The sequence below is a fragment of the Octopus sinensis genome, linkage group LG5, assembly GCF_006345805.1.
Source record: "Octopus sinensis linkage group LG5, ASM634580v1, whole genome shotgun sequence".
Classification (NCBI taxonomy): domain Eukaryota; kingdom Metazoa; phylum Mollusca; class Cephalopoda; order Octopoda; family Octopodidae; genus Octopus; species Octopus sinensis.
In genome coordinates, this window is record NC_043001.1 from 29957030 (window position 1) to 29977279 (window position 20250).

The 20250-nt window shown below is 39.3% G+C and overlaps 1 protein-coding gene across 2 annotated transcripts in view; it reads left to right on the forward strand.

The window, feature by feature from the left end:
- The window catches only part of LOC115211686 (DNA-dependent protein kinase catalytic subunit), a 266170-nt gene that overhangs the window by 26976 nt on the left and 218944 nt on the right, over positions 1-20250 (forward strand). For both annotated transcript variants that reach the window (XM_029780332.2, XM_036503287.1), the window contains exons 5-10: positions 2708-2816; positions 5325-5437; positions 7630-7726; positions 9558-9712; positions 15682-15774; positions 18930-18983. In XM_029780332.2, coding sequence (XP_029636192.2) covers positions 2708-2816; positions 5325-5437; positions 7630-7726; positions 9558-9712; positions 15682-15774; positions 18930-18983 — 621 coding nt within the window. The remainder of the gene's footprint in view (positions 1-2707; positions 2817-5324; positions 5438-7629; positions 7727-9557; positions 9713-15681; positions 15775-18929; positions 18984-20250) is intronic.

A 20250-nucleotide genomic window follows, 5' to 3' on the forward strand; every position in this document is an offset into this window, starting at 1 on the left:
TCTATAGAAAAGTGAAATGTGTTAGCATAATGGTTACAGAAACTGCAGTTGTTAAGTTAAGTTAAGTTAATTTTTTGGCTCAAAAAGCAAAAAGCAAGGCCATGTAGGGGGACATGGAGTTATGTACAGGGAGGGTGTTCATGCAAAGAGTTCAGGCCATTTCTGGTCAAGAGAGACTTTGAACCGAGCGGTCGGTGGCATCTTCACTATCTCGTCCGGCAGCTTATTCCACGGATCCACAACCCGGACGGAGAAAGCCCCTCTCCTTTGATTGAAATGAAAACGTCACTGATAGAGCTTTTCGGAGTGACCACCCAGCCGATGCAGTTGTTGTTTAGCTTTTGGTTTGACCTGATTAGGCAATCCAGTTGCAATGCATGTTATTGTGTCTTTTTTCTAAGGCAGCAGAATATTATTTGAAAGAGATTTAGTTGCTATCTCTGGTATGTTCTTCAACTGCACAGAGGCTCCTTTGTCTCATAAGAATTATAGTAATAAACCTTTCTATTATAGATACTTGGCTTGAAATTTACGGGAGAGGGTATATTAATTACATTGATCGCAGTGTTCTACTGATACTTATTTCATCAACCCCTAAAGGATGAAAGGTAAAGTTGATCTTGATAGAATTTGAACTCAGACAGTAAGGACAGACCACATGCCGCTGAGCATTTAGCTTGGTGCTCTAATGACTCCGCCAGCTCCTCATCTTAAGAATTATATTAATAATAGATGTAGAGGAAGGAGGGTGTGGATTAATAGTGCTAAAGTAGCTGTCAGTTATATATTCATTTCTTTCTTTAGATTGGGGTACCTCCTGTTCTGTGCCAAATATATCTTGAACTAAAAACCCTTGAGTTTGACACCACAGCTGTCACATTCCAAGAGCTGAAACCAGTTGAAGAAAAAAAAATGTCTTATTCTTTTCTTTATTTTTTTACTTGTTTCAGTCACTTGACTGCGGCCATGTTTGGGCACCACCTTAAGCCTTTAGGATTTAAACCAGCCATATCGAGCCAAAAGTATTCTGCCTGTTTTATGTTCAAACTGGCCAGATCTGGTCTCTCACACCAACCCTACAATATCATTTTAAAAATTAACAGCTGCCTCATCAAAATCTCATAGCTACAAGATAATGCATGATTAGTTCAAAACAATGTGGATAAAAAAGCATTAGTTTTGGCAGAATAATGCAAACAATAAAGGGTTAAAGGGAGTTTTTGTAGTCAAAGAAATTGACCCTAAGACTAATTCGTTGTAAGCCTAGCACTTATTCTATCGGTCTCTTTTGTCAAACTGCTAAGTTACATAGATGTAAACACACCAACAGCAGTTGTTAAGCGATGTTAGGGGCGGGAACAAAGGCACATAAACATACACCTAAATATATACATATATATGACGGGCTTCTTTCAGTCTCCATAAACCAAATCCACTCACAAGGCTTTGGTTAGCTCGAGGTTATAGTAGAAGACACTTGCCCAAGGTCCCATGCAGTGGGACTGAACCTGGAACCATGTGGTTGTAGAAGCAAGCTTCTTACCACACAGCCATGCCTGTATGTATTTTATATATATGCACATTACAAATAATGATAAAATACCTTTGCTGAAATTGATTTCAGTTTGTACTATTTGTTTACTAGCCACAAGGGACTAAACACAGAGGGGACAAACAAGGACAGACAAACGGATTAAGTCGATTACATCGACCCCAGTGCGTAACTGGTACTTAATTTATTGACCCCGAAAGGATGAAAGGCAAAGTCGACCTCGGCGGAATTTGAACTCAGAACGTAACGGCAGACGAAATACCTGTTTCTTTACTACCCACAAGGGGCTAAACACAGAGGGGACAAACAAGGACAGACAAACGGATTAAGTCGATTACATCGACCCCAGTGCGTAACTGGTACTTAATTTATCGACCCCGAAAGGATGAAAGGCAAAGTCGACCTCGGCGGAATTTGAACTCAGAACGTAACGGCAGACGAAATACCTGTTTCTTTACTACCCACAAGGGGCTAAACACAGAGGGGACAAACAAGGACAGACAAACAGATTAAGTCGATTACATCGACCCCAGTGCGTAACTGGTACTTAATTTATCGACCCCGAAAGGATGAAAGGCAAAGTCGACCTTGGTGGAATTTGAACTCAGAACGTAACGGCAGACGAAATACCTGTTTCTTTACTACCCACAAGGGACTAAACACAGAGGGGACAAACAAGGACAGACAAACGGATTAAGTCGATTACATCGACCCCAGTGCGTAACTGGTACTTAATTTATTGATCTCGAAAGGATGAACGGCAAAGTCGACCTCGGCGGAATTTGAACTCAGAATGTAACGGCAGACGAAATACCACTAAGCATTTCGCCCGGCGTGCTAACGTTTCTGCCAGCTCGCTGCCTGGTTTCAGTTTGTACATGCTTAAATTTGCAAAGAACATGAATTAACACCTAATCTATGTAATTTCAGTACTGCGTCATTTGGTAATTCTTTACACAATAGCTTTAACCATAGGTAAGAAACGTTAATGAAACTTTGATAAAATATCATTAGAACTTACATCTTTGTGCTCACTTGGTCTCTCTCGCTCTCTCTCTCTCTCTCTTTCTCTCTCTCCCTTTCACTCACTCCTCTCCCTCTCTCTCTCTCTCACACACACACACACTTTATTCTACTGAATTTATCATTATTCAGGTCCTTGAAGCTTCTTCAGGATATTACCAAATCAGTGAATTGGACATTCCAGGCCTTATCAGGAAATTCCTTATGGAGCTTGCGAACCCATCAAAAACTAAATTAACTGGTTAGTTGTTTGCCTATAAATTCATATATTTATAACTATGGCTATAAAGACTGAAGTCAGGGATCTCTATAAAAAATATGTTTGCTTCTGTTTTTTTAAAGCAATTTTGCATCTTTATTTCTGGCAACTATATATGCTACTTTCCCTCCAGGCCTTGATTTGACTCTAGTTTGACCTCATAGGATAACTGTGTTTTTGTGAGTTTTCTTTTCTTAAATACTAAACTATGAAAACATTGCAAGTGAGAGGTGTCAACCATTTCAATCTACTAAAATATTATCTAGCAAAATTATTCATTTTGATGGTCATTGCTTGTGTCATTGTTTTGAGTAAAAAGCACCATCCGAATGTGGCCAATGCCAGCGCCGCCTAGACTGGCTTCCGTGTCGGTGGCACATAAAAGGCATCAATCCAATCGTGGCTGTTGCCAGCCTTGCCTTGCACCTGTGGTTGGCGTTAGGAAGGGCATCCAGCTGTAGAAACACTGCCAGATCAGACTGGGGCCTGGTGCAGCCTTCTGGTTTCCCAGATCCCGGTCGAACCGTCCAACCCATGCTAGCATGGAAAACGGACGTTAAACGATGATGATGATGATGATATATGTTACATACAATATTGAAGCCTGATAATCCTGAATTACTGTGGAGACAACAGGGGCAATCATCTTGATTTAACCCATCACAGTCAGCATTTAAGTAACCCATGTGTCCTGGGAACCTGTGGAAGGGGGTCAACCCAGGAAAACATGGAATGAAGTGGTGAGAAAGGATCTTCAGATGCTGGACCTCACTGAAGAAACAAGGAACCAGGAGCAGTGGCAATTTGCTGTACTTGAGAAGACACATCAGGCCAAATAAAATCACTGTCATCATTACATACAGGCTTGTCCTTTACAGGTGTCAGTGCCACACAAAATGCTCTCGTGCCTGTGTAAATGCACCAGTGCCAGTGGTGTAAAATGCACCTAGCACAATATAAAGTGGTTGGCGTTAGGAAGGGCATCCACCTGAGAAACTATGCCACAATAGACAATTTAAAGTCTGGCCAACTCCTGTTCAGACGATAAACAATGATGATGATGATATATCTGATATGTTAGTATAGGATCCACTGTTAGCTTGATATTTCCTGTTGCCATGGCCATCCAGTTTTTATGTATGTTGTTTCTGAATTTGGGGGCTCTGAGCATATTTTAAAGAGATATTTGATTTCAAAGGGAGCTTCGAATGTTTCATAGAGAAAATTGCTCCTGTGAAAAAGATCTGTCCCTAGTTGGCCAAGATGCCTAATTGAGGGATTAACGGAATAATAAATCAAACAGTTGATTTGTTATATAGCGTGAAAGTACATAGCTTAGTGGTTAGGGTGTGTGATTCACAATTGTAACGTGATGAGTTCACTTCCTGGCAGTGTGTTTTCTCCTTGAGCAATACATTTTATTTCACATTTTTCCAATCCACTCAGCTGGTAAATATGAGTATCACCTGTAATTCAAAACTCTAGCCTTGTCACATTCTGTGTCACGCTGAATCTCCCTGGAAACTATGTTAAGGGTATGAGTGTCCGTGGAGTGCTTAGGCACTTTTTCTTCTATTCTTTTATTTGTTTTAGTCATTCGACTGCAACCATGCTGGAGCACTGCCTTTAGTCAAACAAATCAACCCAGAACTTATTCTTTGTAAGCCTAATACTTATTCCATCGGTCTCTTTTGCCAGTGCCGCTGGACTGGCTCCTGTGCAGGTGGCACACAAAAAGCACCATTTGAGCGTGGCTGTTGCCAGTACTGCCTGACTGGCCCTCGTGCTGGTGGCACTTAAAAGCACCCACTACACTCTCGGAGTGATTGGCATTAGGAAGGTCATCCAGCTGTAGAAACTCTACCAGATCAGATTGGAGTCTGGTGCAGCCATCTGGTTCACCAGACCTCAGTCAAATTGTCCAACCCATGGAAAGCGGACTTTAAAACGATGATGATGATGATGTTTTGTAGCGTCAGTAAACTCTAAAACTAGCCATTTTACTTTAACCAGTTAATCTTGTTTCTTTTTTTAAAATTTTATTCTACATTTACTGGGGATGTAAACACACAAACATCAATTGTCAACCGATGGTGGGGGTACAAACACCAACACACAAACATATATATATATATATATATATATATATACGACAGGCTTCTTTCAGTTTCCGTCTACCAAATCCACTCACAAGGATTTGGTCTGCCCAAGGCTATAGTAGAAGATACTTGCCCAAGGTGCCACGCTGTGGGACTGAACCCAGAACTATGTTGTTGGTAAGCAAGCTACTTACCACACAGCCTTGTGCATTAATTTCATAAGCAGGCTGTTCTATTGATCAGATCAACTAGAGCCCTTATCATCAAAACCAACAGAGTGCCAATTATTGTTTATTATATAATGAAACTGAACCAGTGCTTTTGTTTATTATTATTATTGGCATATTGACTGTCCAGAAATACAACAAAAAAAGTTATTCTTTTCTTGCAGTGAGAGCCAAAATCTACCTGCTTTTTGGTACCCTTGCACATCATTACCCAGAATTTATGAGTGATTATGCAAAAAAGCTATTTGATATATATTTAAGTGCAATGGTTGCAGAGGTAAGTTTCTGATGTTGTTTCTCTTACCTTCTACCTCTCTCCTCTTCTGTTTCCCTTTCTCATTTCTTTCCTTAATTTTCTTCTTTTGCACATATAATGATTGGCATATGTCTCATAAAGCAAAACACTTGAGTTTTAAGCATTTTACATATCATTTCACCACTGTGTTTTGTAAATTAGTTGCTGTCTTTTCAGAATTATATTTAAGAAAAACACATTTTGTTTTTCTGCAGATCATATCTTTGTGTATATTATCATAATTTTTGTATACTGGTGACCAAGACTTTTGGAAATATGCTGTGCATGAGAAGACCTGCCAAGCTAAATGAGACCATAATCTCATGGCCTATGCCAGGGGCGTAACCAGCCCACTTATGCATACCTTTTCCTTCTTTGGACACTAAAACTCTGCTTGCGAAATCAAAATCAAAATGAAAATCAAATTCAATGACTGGCGTCCGTGCTAGCGGAGTGCAAAGAGCACCATCCGAGCATGATCGTTGCCAGAGCGGCTAACTGGCTTCCATGCCGGTGGCACATAAAAGGCACATTTCAAGCGTGATCGTTACCAGCATCGCCTTACTGGTACCTGTGCCGGTGGCATGTGTAAAAGATTTGAGCGAGGTCGTTGCCAGTACCGCCTGACTGGCACGTAAAAGCACATACTACACTCTCAGAGTAGTTGGCGTTAGGAAGGGCATCCAGCTGTAGAAACTCTGTCAGATCAAGATTGAAGCCTGGTGCAGCCATCTGGTTCGCCAGCCCTCAGTCAAATCGTCCAACCCATGCTAGTATGGAAAACGGATGTTAAACGATGATGATGATGATTATGAACATTTGGAATTATATGCATATACACTGAGTTGGTAAGAAAGTAATTTCGTTTTTTGCAAATAGATAGTGTTATGATATTTTAGAATGACTTTCATCAATGTTATGATTTTTTCGTTTTGACATTTGATAACTGTTACTTTTGACATACTATAGAACAAATCGCGTAATTTTGCTTACAGCTGTAAGTTCAGTGTCAATTTTAAAATGCAGTGCAAAAACGAACATTTTCACCATATTTTGCTTTTTTATTTTCATAAAGGCAAGAAAGCTGCTGAGGCTTACAAAGAGATATGCGTGTTGATTGCTTAACAAAATACATATGCCAGAAATGGTTTTAAAAAATTCCATTCTGGAGATTTTTCACTCAAAGATGACCAATGTTCTGGTCGACCTACTGAAGTTGATGATGATCGAATCAAAGCCATAATTGAATCTGATTGTCATATAACTGTGTGAGAGATTGCAGAGAGGTTAATGACCTTGCTCTAATTGCTGAGTCACTATCAGAACTAGAGGAGAAGTTTCAAGTGTGGAAACAAGGATTAGAATCGAAGGGCCTTAGAGTCAACCTAGCTAAAACCAAAGTCCTAATAAGTAGGAAGGCAGGCAAACCACAAATCCCTTCAGGTAGATGGCCCTGCTCGATCTGTAGTAGAGGTGTAGGTAGAAACTCTATAAGATGTACCCAGTGTAAGCTATGGACACATAAGAGGTGGGAAGATAGTTTTTGTATGTGGCAGATGCTCGGGAGCAATAAACACTGAAAATACACAGAGAACAAATTCCGCCACTTTCCAGGGAGAAAAACTAGAAGTAGTTGATAGCTTCCATTACCTAGGTGACCAAGTCAGTAGCGGGGGAGGGTGCGCAGAAAGTGTAGCTGCTAGAATAAGAATAGCCTGGGCAAAGTTCAGAGAGCTTTTACCTCTGCTGGTGACAACGGGCTTTTTGCTCAGAGTAAAAGGTAGATTGTATGATGCATGTGTACAAACAGCCATGCTACATGGCAGTGAAACATGGGCTGTGACTGCTGAGGACATGCATAAGCTTGCAAGGAATGAAACCAGTATGATCCGATGGATGTGTAATGTCAGTGTGCATACTCGACAGAGTGTAAGTACCTTGAGAGAAAAGTTGGACCTAAGAAGCATCAGATGTGGTGTGTAAGAGAGACGACTGCGCTGGTATGGTCATGTGGTGAGCACTGGGATCAGTGTTATTAACTAACCCACTGCCCCGAAATTGCTGGCCTTGTGCCAAAATATGAAACCATTATTAAATATTTGAAAAGATCTTTGTTTAATTTGTATCCAAGAAAATGTAATTAGGTAACTTAGGTATGTGAATTTCTATTTCAGTTTAGAAGTCTCAAGAAACCTGAATTCCTAATCATTGCTGCTTGTCTTGAAGGTTGCAACAAACTCTTATCGAAGCATACACCATATGATCTTGAAGGTAAGTTCAACAATCAAGATCCATAATTGACTATAATAATTTCATTGAAAGGGCAATGAGCTGGCGGAATCGTTAGCATCTCAGATAAAATGCTTAGCAGCATTTCAGCCATCTTCATGTTCTGAATTCAAATTCTGCTGCGATTGACTTTATCTTTCATCCTTTCAGGATTGATAAAATAAGTACCAGTTGAGCACTGGGCTCCATGTAGGCTTGGCTGTGTGGTAAGTAGCTTGCTTACGAACCACATTGTTCTGGGTTCAGTCACACTGCGTGGCACCTTGGACAAGTGTCTTCTACCATATAGCCTCGGGCCGGCCAAAGCCTTGTGAGTGGATTTGGTAGATGGAAACTGAAAGAAGCCCGTCATATATGTGTATATATATATATATATATATGTATGTATGTGCGTGTTTGTGTGTCTGTGTTTGTTCCCCCATCATCACTTGACAATCGATGCTGGTGTGTTTACGGCCCCGTAACTTAGCGGTTCGGCAAAAGAGACCGATAGAATAAGTACTAGGCTTAAAAAGAATAAGTCCTGGGGTCGATTTGCTCGACTAAAGGCAGTGCTCCAGCATGGCCACAGTCAAATGGCTGAAACATGTAAAAGAATGTAATTGATTGAACCTCTCCCTCTAAATTGCTTGTCTTGTGCCAAAATTTGAAACCAATAATTTCATTGAGTATTAAAAGCTTCCAAATACTCAGTAATAACCAAACATTATTAGGGGGTTAACATGGCAACAATTCATTCAACTTGAACATTATCAAACAGGTTATAATATAAAGAAAAAAATTCCCAACACACTAAATATATGAAAGAAATTCATGCCATGTACATTTTATGACTCTGAGTCACCATTTTCTTATGTAGCCCTATTGTATATGGCATAGAAAGCTGGCAGAAACGTTAGCACGCCGAACGAAATGCATAGCCGTATTTTGTCTGCCGTTACGTTCTGAGTTCAAATTCCGCCGAGGTCGACTTTGCCTTTCATCCTTTCTGGGTCGATAAATTAAGTACCAGTTACACACTGGGGTCGATGTAATCGACTTGATCCCTTTGTCTGTCCTTGTTTGTCCCCTCTGTGTTTAGCTCCTTGTGGGTAGTAAAGAAATAAGAAAATTTACTTTTAACTGATAGTTAAATATGCATAATGAAATTGTTAATGCCAAATAATGTTATCAAAATGGAAGCAAAGCCTTCTAATCTGCCACTACTATGTCACTTGGCTGCTATTTCTTGTATGCTATCTTTTTCTAAGCATGTCATTGAAAATTGTAGATATCATGTAAAAACTATTTCAATTTACAGTAAATATCTTACTTTCTTTGATGACACACCTGTACTACATTCAAATTCAACTGAGATCAGTTTTACCTTTCATCCTTCGTTCATCATTGTCGTGATTATCATTTAACATCCATTTTCCATGTTGATATGGGTTGGACAACTTGACAGGAGCTGGCAAGGCCAGGGGCTGCACCAGGTTCCGTAGTCTGTTTTGGCTTGATTTCTACAACTGGATGCCCTTCCTAACACCAACCACATTACTATGTGTACTGGGAGCTTTCTACATGTCGCCATCACCAGTTTTTTTTTATGTGACACAATCCCCAGTACGTTTTATGTGACATCAGCCCTATTGCTTTTTACATGGAACTTTGGTTTTAGGATATGTCTTGGTTGATTATGGATTGTTCTCTCTGCTAAAATGTTTAGCCATATGTTAATGTTAGAAATCATTTATTTTACATAACTTCTTTTATAACAAATCTAAATAATAATTAAATAATTCTTAAACCTTTAACTTTGTTTTCTTTATAGAGGGTGTTAAAAAATATTATGAGCTTTTTCAAGCTGCACGCAGTGCTGCCAAACCCGATCTTGATCTTTCCCGTTATGAAATGCCAAAAGCAAGTTTAATATTATTTGAAAACCATTCTGCATTTTTTATTAAATTCCTGCAAGACTGTTATGAGGTAAGTTTATCTATTATTGTCAGAAAATACTGTTGTTGTTAAACAAAACATCGGCCATGTAGACTCATCATCAACATTTCAATGTCTACTTTTTCATGCTCATGTAGGTCAAATATGAATAAGTTAGGGCAGAGTTTCTCTATGGCAGGTGCTCTCTCTGATGTCAACACTTAGCTGTTTTCAAGTGTAGTAGTACCCTCTCAATCTATAGAACAACAAACATCCCCCAACATGGTTACATAGAGAACAGGTAATGAACGACACTGGTTGAATGAATCTGTTACACAACCTGCCATGCATCATGTCAAAAAATCCAGACATTCTCTCATGGTGGACTGCAAGCAAATGACACCGTTTGTTTGTGATGCCATTGTTTACAACCAGTGAACACATGTGCAGATGGGGGAAATAAAAACTCACTCACACAAACACACATATGCACACTGGTATACATATATAGGCGCAGGAGGGGCTGTGTGGTAAGTAGCTTGCTAACCAACCACATGGTTCCGGGTTCAGTCCCACTGCGTGGCATCTTTGGCAAGTGTCTTCTGCTATAGCCCCGGGCCGACCAAAGCCTTGTGAGTGGATTTGGTAGACAGAAACTGAAAGAAGCCTGTTGTATATATGTATATATATATCTATGTATGTGTTTGTGTGTCTGTGTTTGTCCCCCTAGCATTGCTTGACAACCGATGCTGGTGTGTTTATGTCCCCGTCACTTAGCGGTTCGGCAAAAGAGACCGATAGAATAAGTACTGGGCTTACAAAGAATAACTCCCGGGGTCAATTTGCTCGACTAAAAGGCGGTGCTCCATCATGGCCGCAGTCAAATGACTGAAACAAGTAAAGAGTAAAAGAGTATATCATTGCTTTTAACATCCATTTTTTTCCATGGGTTGGACAGAATTTGTTGAGGCAAAATTTCTACGTCCAGATACCCTTCTGTTTCCAAGTAAGGTAACATTCCCCATGACCAGACACGTCTTCATGGAAGTCTAGAAATGAAGGACACTATTTATGTAATAGTGATATTCATCTACAACTATTACATGAACTCAAGACGAGGAGACAGTAGCACACATATTTATACATATATGTATGAGGCTGTACAGTAACAAGTTTGCTTCCCAGGCACATGGTTCCAGGTTCATTCTTGCTGCACGACACTTTGGGCAAGTGTCTTCTACAATGGCGCTGGGCCAACCAAAGCTTTGTGAGTGGATTTGATAGACAGAAACTGAAAGGAACCCATCACATGTATGTGTGTTTGTGCTTGTCACCTGTCACTGCTTGACAACAGGTATTGGCTTATTTACTTCCTTAAGAAAATGTTTTAAAAACATAAGTATTGGGATCAATTAATTTGACTGAAACCCTTCCAGGTGGTACCCCAGCATGGTTATAGTCCAACGACTGGCACAAGTAAAAGATGACATATTCGGTCATCCCATAAATAATGGTTTTTTTTTATACTTCTTTTATTTTTCAAAATTAAGATAAACAAAATTCTTTTTTAATCTTAATTATACTCTCCTTCATTTCCTACAATGCTCTCCCATCTATCTGGTAGACTTGCAAAGCCCCTCTTCCAAAATTCATTCGTCCTTGACGAAGAATACTCCTCCAGTGCTGTTCTGACCTCATCTACAGAATTCATCTTTTTTCCATCAAAGTGATTTTGAAGATTGTGGAATAAATGATAATCAGATGGGGCAATGTCTGGTGAATATAGTGGGTGGTGCATTGTTTACCATTCAAACTGCTCCAGCCTTTGGAATGTCAACCTCACTGTATGTGGCCGAGCATTATCCTGATGAAAGAACACCTTTCATCTTGAAACCAAAGATGGTCATATTTTTTCTAGTGCTGACTTAAGCCACTCAAGCTGCTCACAATAGATCTACTTTGTTATTATTTGGGTTGGGTTTAAAATTTCACAGTGGGCTAAACCTTTCATATCCCACCAAACAGATAACAACACCTTATGTGGGTGAAGACCTTCTTTAACCTGGGGTGCTGTTTCCTTTCCCTACCTACTGTCTTTAATGCTTGACATTTTTATAGAGAACCCATTTCTTGCCACCAGTTACTATTCAGTCCAAAAATGGTTCATTTGTGAGACATGATAGCAAAGAAAAGCACATATTCACTCTCTGTGCTTGATTAGACTCAGAAAGTTTATGAGGAACCCATTGACTCAATTTACTGACTTTTCTGATGGTACGCAGGTGCCAATGAATGGTTGAATGACTAAATCCAAGCTTCTCTGCTAGTTCCTCAACAGTTAGAATGGGATTTTGTTCCACCAAGGTTTGCAGAACAACCTTGTCCAGCTCTACAGATCTTCCTGGACAAGGCTTGTCTTCTAGGCTGTAGTTTCCAGGTCAGAATTTCTGGAACCGCCGTTGATACTGTCTTACACTTATTGTCTGATCTTCATACACTGCATTAATATTCCTCACACTTTCCATTGCGTTGTTGCCTTTATTGAACTCATTAAGCAAAATATGGCAAATATGCTCCTTTGTCACTTCTATTATCGCCTTGAAAAAACAGCTGTTAAAATTGAACTGCACTCTTCAAAACTTGCTCTAAGAATAAGGACAAGGTAAAATTACAACCTGCTTTTATGGCAAGCTGATGCAGGTAGTTTATCCTGTTCCCCTCCAACTTTTAGTTCATGCAATTGAAAAGAAACATTATTTATGGGATGACCCCAAAAATATATATACATACATATATATATATACATATATATATATATATATATATATATATATATATATATATATATCACTTGATCACTTTGACCGACCAGTCTGTCAGGCGTCCATTTGACACCGCTGGTCACAGCACGCTGTCCACTCCTCTCTGGATTGCGCCTTTCTCATCCACGTGATCCCAATCGTCCTCCTGAAATCGTATATATATATATATATATATAAGTAGAAGGGCAGGCAACAGGTTGCTTTGCCACATACCGAAAGAATTAGAAATAGCAGTCAGAGACTGTTTATTTCTATTTTCTACAATATTTTGCATATTTTTCGTATGTGAATTGCAGGGTTATGTCGTATGTGGAGCCCCACTTGTAGAAAATAGAAATAAACAGTCTCTGACTGCTATTTCTAATTCTTTCGGTATGCGGCAAAGCAACCTGTTGCCTGCCCTTCTACTTATATACAATATATACTGAACTTCACAGAAGTTCCCGCCGCTAATGGTCATATTTACATACCGAAATCTACCGGTAAATAATTGTTGGTTGTCTGAAAAACCATCAAAGAAATTATTTACTCTTATTATTATATATATATATATATATATATATATATATATATATATATTATATATATATTGTTTCAAAATTTAAACAAAACAAAGGAACAAACAGAATATTCACACACAGGACAAGATGTTGCTAATTCCTCATCTGTTATTGTTCAAAAGATCCTTGCAATTTCATGCCTTTAACTAATATTGTTCATATTTGGTGGTGTCAGTGGTGAGAAGCTGCTGAGAATGGTGATCAGATGACAGTGACAAAAACAAACATGACAGAATGTGAATTTACAAACAAAATAAGATAAATATACATTGCACAAACAAATAAGACCTTGCAGCTATAAGATGAGACAAATATGTGGGTAATGCAAGGGAAATGTCCTAAAAGACTGGAGACGGAAAGAAAAAAGCAAACCATGTTAAAAGTAGAAGAGAGAAACGCAACTGATCAACTCGGCGATCAGGAGAACCAAATCTTATTCATCATCATCATCATCATCATCATCATCATTTAACATCCATTGTCCATGCTGGCATGGGTTGGATGGTTTGTCCAGGACACTGGAAGGCTGCACCAGACTCCAGTCTGATTTAGCATGGCACGTAAAAAGCACCATCCGTTCGTGGCCGTTGCCAGCCTTGCCTGGCCCCCGTGCCGGTGACACGTAAAAAGCACCATCCGTCCGTGGCCGTTTGCCAGCCTCGCCTGGCCCCCGTGCCGGTGACACATAAAATGCACCATCCGTCCGTGGCCGTTTGCCAGCCCCGTCTGGCACCTGTGCGGGTGGCACGTGAAAAGCACCCACTACACTCACGGAGTGGTTGGCGTTAGGAAGGGCATCCAGCCGTAGAAACACTGCCAGATCAGACTGGGCCTAGTGCAGCCTTCTGGTTTCCCAGACCCCAGTTGAACCGTCCAACCCATGCTAGCATGGAGAGCGGACACTAAATGATGATGATCTACAGCTGGATGCCAACCACTCATAATAAAAAATGTTCTAGCTATTGCTTTTCCATTTTCTTTCAGTTATAGTGTATTTAAGATATAATGATATGTTAAATACACTATAATAATAATATCTGTGGTATATAATAATATTTGTAGTATAATAAGACTGAAATAATTGACTGTGTTCCCCAAGCCCTAGAAATTGTTTTGTTTTGTCCCTATATAAGAAATCTATAAAGGTGGGAAACTAGGGTTTCAGACTAGAAATATTTTAAGGATTAACATGAAGAAGTAATTAAGGAATGTGGCAGAGGGTATAAGATTTTGAAGCATTTTTAACACCCAGTACACCAAATCACTGCCTACCAGCAAACACACAAAGCATGTACATGTGGACGATAATGATTATCACACGACCACTGCTTCTATTTTCATTCCTGAAATTCTCTATATTGATCATTACCCGCGTCGCCTTACTGGTACTTGTGCTGGTGGCATGTGAAAAAACATTTGAGCGAGGGCATTGCCAGTGCCACTGGACTGGCTCCTGTGCAGGTGGCACATAAAAAGCACCATTTGAGCATGGCCATTGCCAGTACCGCCTGACTGGCCCTCGTGCTGGTGGCACATAAAAGCACCCACGACACTCTCAGAGTGGTTGGCATTAGGAAGGGCATCCAACTGTAGAAACTCTGCCAGATCAGATTGGTAGCTGGTGCAGCCATCTGGTTCGCCAGACCTCAGTCAAATCGTCCAACCCATGCTAGCATGGAATGGGGACTTTAAAAGATGATGATGATGATGTTTTGTAGCGTCAGTAAACTCTAAAACTTGCCATTTTACTTTAACCTGAAACGTTAGTGAACGTCCTCTCTGCACTGTTTGGGTGCAAGAAGCAATCACTATCCGTTGCTTTTTAATAATCCAGATTCTACCAGTCAGAAACAACAAGACGCAAACGTAAAAAATATATATCTACTTTATTCTCTTATGACAGTAACAAATAAGTGGTGTATCTGGTATCCCTTTGGTATGTATGTGTCAGAGCTGAACTTTATCGCTGTAGAATTTACAGTATTCAAATGCAAACGACACTGGTCAAGATGGCGTCCGATTAGGGAGAAGATGATGTGGTCGGCAACAAATGCTGGTAAAAGTTTTGGTAAAGGCTGCTGCTATAATCAAGTCCGGAGAGAGAAAGAATTACACGTCTGTTGCCTTCAGTCGTCGTGTCTCAAGTCACTGCCTGCTGCTGCTGTATCTCCCAGACCCTTTTAAGGTTCACGCTCCCTTGGCCCAACAAGCCAAACACCACGTCAGCAAATTCCCTCTTCCGGTCCCTCCGCATGCGCGAAACAGAAAGGGGGCGGTGCGCGCGCGCGCCGTTGTACAGGATCACTACAAACCAATTCATCTTTTTTTTTTTTACCTTTTTATCTGTCATGAGTGAGAGGCTTTATTTAGATATGGATATCTGTATATCTCTGGAATAATATCCTTCCTTATCATTGCCACTAATTTATGAAGTATGAGTGGAACCTGTTGACTGCTTGGTCTTTGCTTAACTGGTCGATGTAAAAATTTGAACTCGCTGCCATACAGGATCCTCAAATTTTAATAAAAGCTGTTAAAATTAATTCATTAATATAAATTTGATTGTTAATTTTTCTTAGTGAGTTTATGCTTGACATGTTTTGTCTTTATCTATCTATTTTAACTTGTCATTTAATAGGACATGTATGATGTCTTCCTGAAATGGTTCCATCACAAAAACAGAGAATTAGCAAATCATGGACAATGGGCAATGGAAGCTTTTATATATCAAGTAAGTTCTAACTATATATATATATATATATATATATAACAGGAAGGTTTACGAAAATAAACAAAAGACGAAGGCAGGTGGAGTACAAACAAACAAATGTATTAGTATGGCGCTCAGGAATAGAAATAGAACAAGTCTTTTATGTTTAGAGCCTACGCTCTTCGACAGAAAGATACACAGAAAAAAACAAGGAGAGAAAAAATATGTGTGTAGGAGCTAACGATCTATCATGGCGTTCTGACTTCAGGCAGAGGTCAGACGCTAGAAGGACAGTAGGGGAGATAACAGGGTCAAGTGACTTCTAAAACGAAGGTGTCCCCAACACAAAGGTGCGTGTGTGTATAAGAGAGCATGTATGTGGGTGTGAAAGAGGGCTGGTGGTCTGGACGTGTGTATGTATGTATGTGTGGGTGTGGAGATGTGGGGATGGGTGTGTGGGTGGTGTGTTGTGATGTGATATGTGTATGTATGTGTAGGTGTAAAGATGTGGGGATGGGTGTGTGGGCGGTGTGCTGTGGGTGGTGTGTTGTGATGTGATGTGTAATGTATTGTTGTATTGTGTATATATATATAATTATTATTTGAGGGAATAAAATCCAAACTTACAAGGAAAAAGAATTCAATTTAGAAATACTAAATCAAATTCCACACACTATAATATATATATATATAAAATATTTAAAAAAAAACACCTTTTATCAATTCAAAATGAATAATTAAATTACACCATCTAGAAAATTACATATAATAGAAAAGTTAAAATTAAAATAACAATTAAAAAGTAAAGATTAAGTAAATTACAAGAATAATATAATGTATATAATATGTAGAAAAACATATATATATATATATATATATATACACAGATATAGGGTAAAGAATTATTAATTTAATGATTAACAAATTTTACCAAGTAGTTTTGGTATGGAAAGAGAACCATTATCGGTAGAAACTTTTACAAAAAAATTTTTTATATAATTAAATATAATTAAGGGTTAAGCAACAAGTTGCTTCACCACATACTGAAAATTTAGAAATAGCAGCCAAAGACAGCTCATTCCTTATATATATATTAGAGGGTTCCCTCTAATATATATATAATACAGTTTTACTGAACTTTCAGTTTTTTTTTTTATGCTAGACCACTGGTGTGAAATCGATGTTAATTAAATTAATATCTAATTCTCACCCTTATTTTAAATATATATATATATATATATATATATACTCTGCTGGATGTGTAATGACAGTGTGTATACACAACAGAATGTAAGCACCTTGAGAGAAAATTTGGACAGAAGAAGCATCAGATGTGGTGTGCAAGAGAGATGAATGCGCTGGTATGGTCATGTGGTGTGTATGGATGAGGACAGCTGTGTGAAAAAGTGTCACACCCTAGCAGTAGAGGAAACCTGTAGAAGAAATAGATCCAGGAAGACCTTGGATGAGGTGATGAAGCATGACCTTCAACTGTTAGGTTTCACCAAGGCGATGACATGTGACCAAGACCTTTTGAGATATGCTGTGCTTGAGAAGACCCAGCAAGCCAAGTGAGTCTGTGACTGTGGCCTATTCCAGTGCAGCATAACCAGCCCATTTATGAGTACCCTTCAATCATTGGACAATAAACTGCTCTTGCAAAGACCTGTTGAGGCAAGTGAAGTCATTATCATGGCCAATGACAGTACTGCCTGATTGGCACTCATGCCAGTTGCACATAAAAAGCACCATTCCAGCATGATCGTTGCCAGTGCTGCCTGACTTGTTCCCGTACCCGTGGCATGTAAAAAGCACCATCCCAGCATGGTCATTGCCAGTGCCGCCTGACTGGCTCCCTTGCCAGTGGCACGTAAAAAGCATCCACTACACTCTCGGAGTGTTTGGCATTAGGAAGGGAATCCAGCTGTAGAAACATGGCCAGATCGGATTGGAGCCTGGTGCTGTCTTCTGGCTTGCCAGCCCTCAGTCAAACCATCCAACTCCTATCAGTATGGAAAGCAGACATTAAACGACGATGACAATGATATATATATATATATATGTAGGGATGTGGGATTTTTTAAGTAACTTATCATATTCCTGAAATATAAAGCTAATATCTACAACAATCTGTTAGTAGGTTGAATTCACATTGCTTAAAATCACCAAGAATAATATCATCATCATCATCACCCTAAGATTCACAAGGATAGTATTCCATTAATACTCATAGTGAGTGATAGAGGTTTGGCATGTCATCCGCTGAGGTTTCTTGTTTTGCAAGCTATTTGGTAGCCTCTCTAGTGCCAGTACCATATAAAAATCACCCAGTACACTTGGTCAAGTGGTTGGCATTAGGAAGGATATCCAGCTGTAAAAACTATACCAAAACAGACATTGGAGCTTGATGCAATCCTCTGGTTTGTTAGCTCCTGTTAAACCATCAAACCCATGCCAGCTCAGAAAACAGACATTAAATAAAGATGATGATAGTCTGTCAGGTAATAAACAGTGTTTTTAGTGGGTAAGAGAAAAGAAATCTCTAAGTGAAATAACTTTTGGTTTCAATTGGGAAAGAAATGATGCTTATAGACTCACTTCATCAAGAACCTGTTAGGAAAATATCACTTTGAATACAGAATGTTCATTATTCAGTTTTCAAATCATCATCATCATCATCATCATTTAACGTCTGCTTTCCATGCTAGCATGGGTTGGATGATTTGACTGAGGGCTGGCGAACCAGATGGCTGCACCAGGCTTCAATCTTGATCTGGCATAGTTTCTACAGCTGGATGCCCTTCCTAACGCTAACCACTCTGAGAGTGTAATGAGTGCTTTTACGGGCCAGTCAGGTGGTACTGGCAATGACCTCGCTCGAATCTTTTACACATGCCACCAGTACAGGTGCCAGTAAGGCAATGCTGGTAACAATCACGCTCGAATGGTGCCTTTTACGTTCCCCCGGCACAGAGGCCACATAGCCACTCTGGCAACGATCACGCTCGGATGGAGCTCTTAACACCCTACTAGCACGGGGCTCAAGTGCCAGTAAGGCGACGCTGGTAACGATCACACTCAAATGGTGCCTTTTATGTGCCTCTGGCATGGAAGCCAGTTAGCCGCTCTGTCAGCGATCACCTGATTTTATTTATTTTTCATTCTATATATTTCAGATTTCACAAGCAATTGTTGAAGATGAAGATGCTCTTCAAAAGAATATGTTTGAGGTAAACACCTACTTAGTCATTCCATCCTATAGTTTTTTACTATATCACAAAGTCTGACTCACTCTCATTCCATATTGACTTGTTGCTCTTTGTTGTTAACTCTCACTTTTTAATCTATATATATAAAGCTGAAGTTGTCTGTGTATGACAGGTTTGGTAGCCTTCAACTAACGCTCTCCTCCAAGACCCTGTGGCGCAAGTTGACCAAAATTGAGAGTATGATAGAAGAAGGCTTTGCTCTTCCTTCCATAGAAGAAAAAATTCAAATCGGACCATGTTAACACCAAAAATTATTTACATCAAAAAGGTCCTTTTTTTCTATGAAAATCCCTATTTTTTACGATTTTTTAACTGCTGTGTCACCATTTTTCAGTGTATTTGAACCATGAAAATGTTCACTTAAAGAGAATAACAAACTACATAATGCAATTTTTTTACTTTTCAAAACTACCAATTCTAAAGGGTCAAAACAAACCCGAGCAACGCCAGGCGATACTGCTAGTTCAACAATAAATCAATCATGAGATGTATTGCTACAACTTATGAGTTAAGAAATATTGATGACTGTACAATGCATATGGACAGATTTCTTTTTACAATAGTCTTGAAGTGGAGGATAAACAACTAGCATTCCTAACTTTGACCATCCCATCTTATTTTAAAAAATAATAATAATAATAATGAAATTATTGTATACAGTGCTCAGGTGCACCACAACTTGTCAAAATTGCGTATAAAGCATATGCAGTAATGTACAAATGTCTGGAAAGTGAATGAGGGGAGAAAATCAGGTGTAGTGTTGGCGAATCTCAGGAAGCATGGAAGTTTTGAAGGATGCAGTGCTCCGACAACTAACAACTGATGCTGGCAGTTTGTTCCATACTTCAGCAACTCTTAGCATGAAAAAATGTTTCCGAAAGTCATGGGAGCTGTGCTGTTTTCTGACAGTATTTTCTAACAGTATTTCCAGGACCATTATTATCCATTATCATTCCTTTTTTACAGTGGTAAAGTGAAATTTGAGAGGAATTTAACTGCTGTTTTAGCACATCAAGCAACCACATTGAAGCTCCATTGGTAGTTTTCATCTTCTGAGCTAGTAATGTTGATCTAAGTTCTTAATTGATGACAGAACTACTGAGAGGACAGCTTAAAATGACAAAGTTTGGTTGCTTTATTATCATCATCATCTTATGTTTGTTTTTCTTTGTTGTCATGGGTTGGACAGTATCTCGCACTTATCACACTTCATCCTCTGGCACACTAA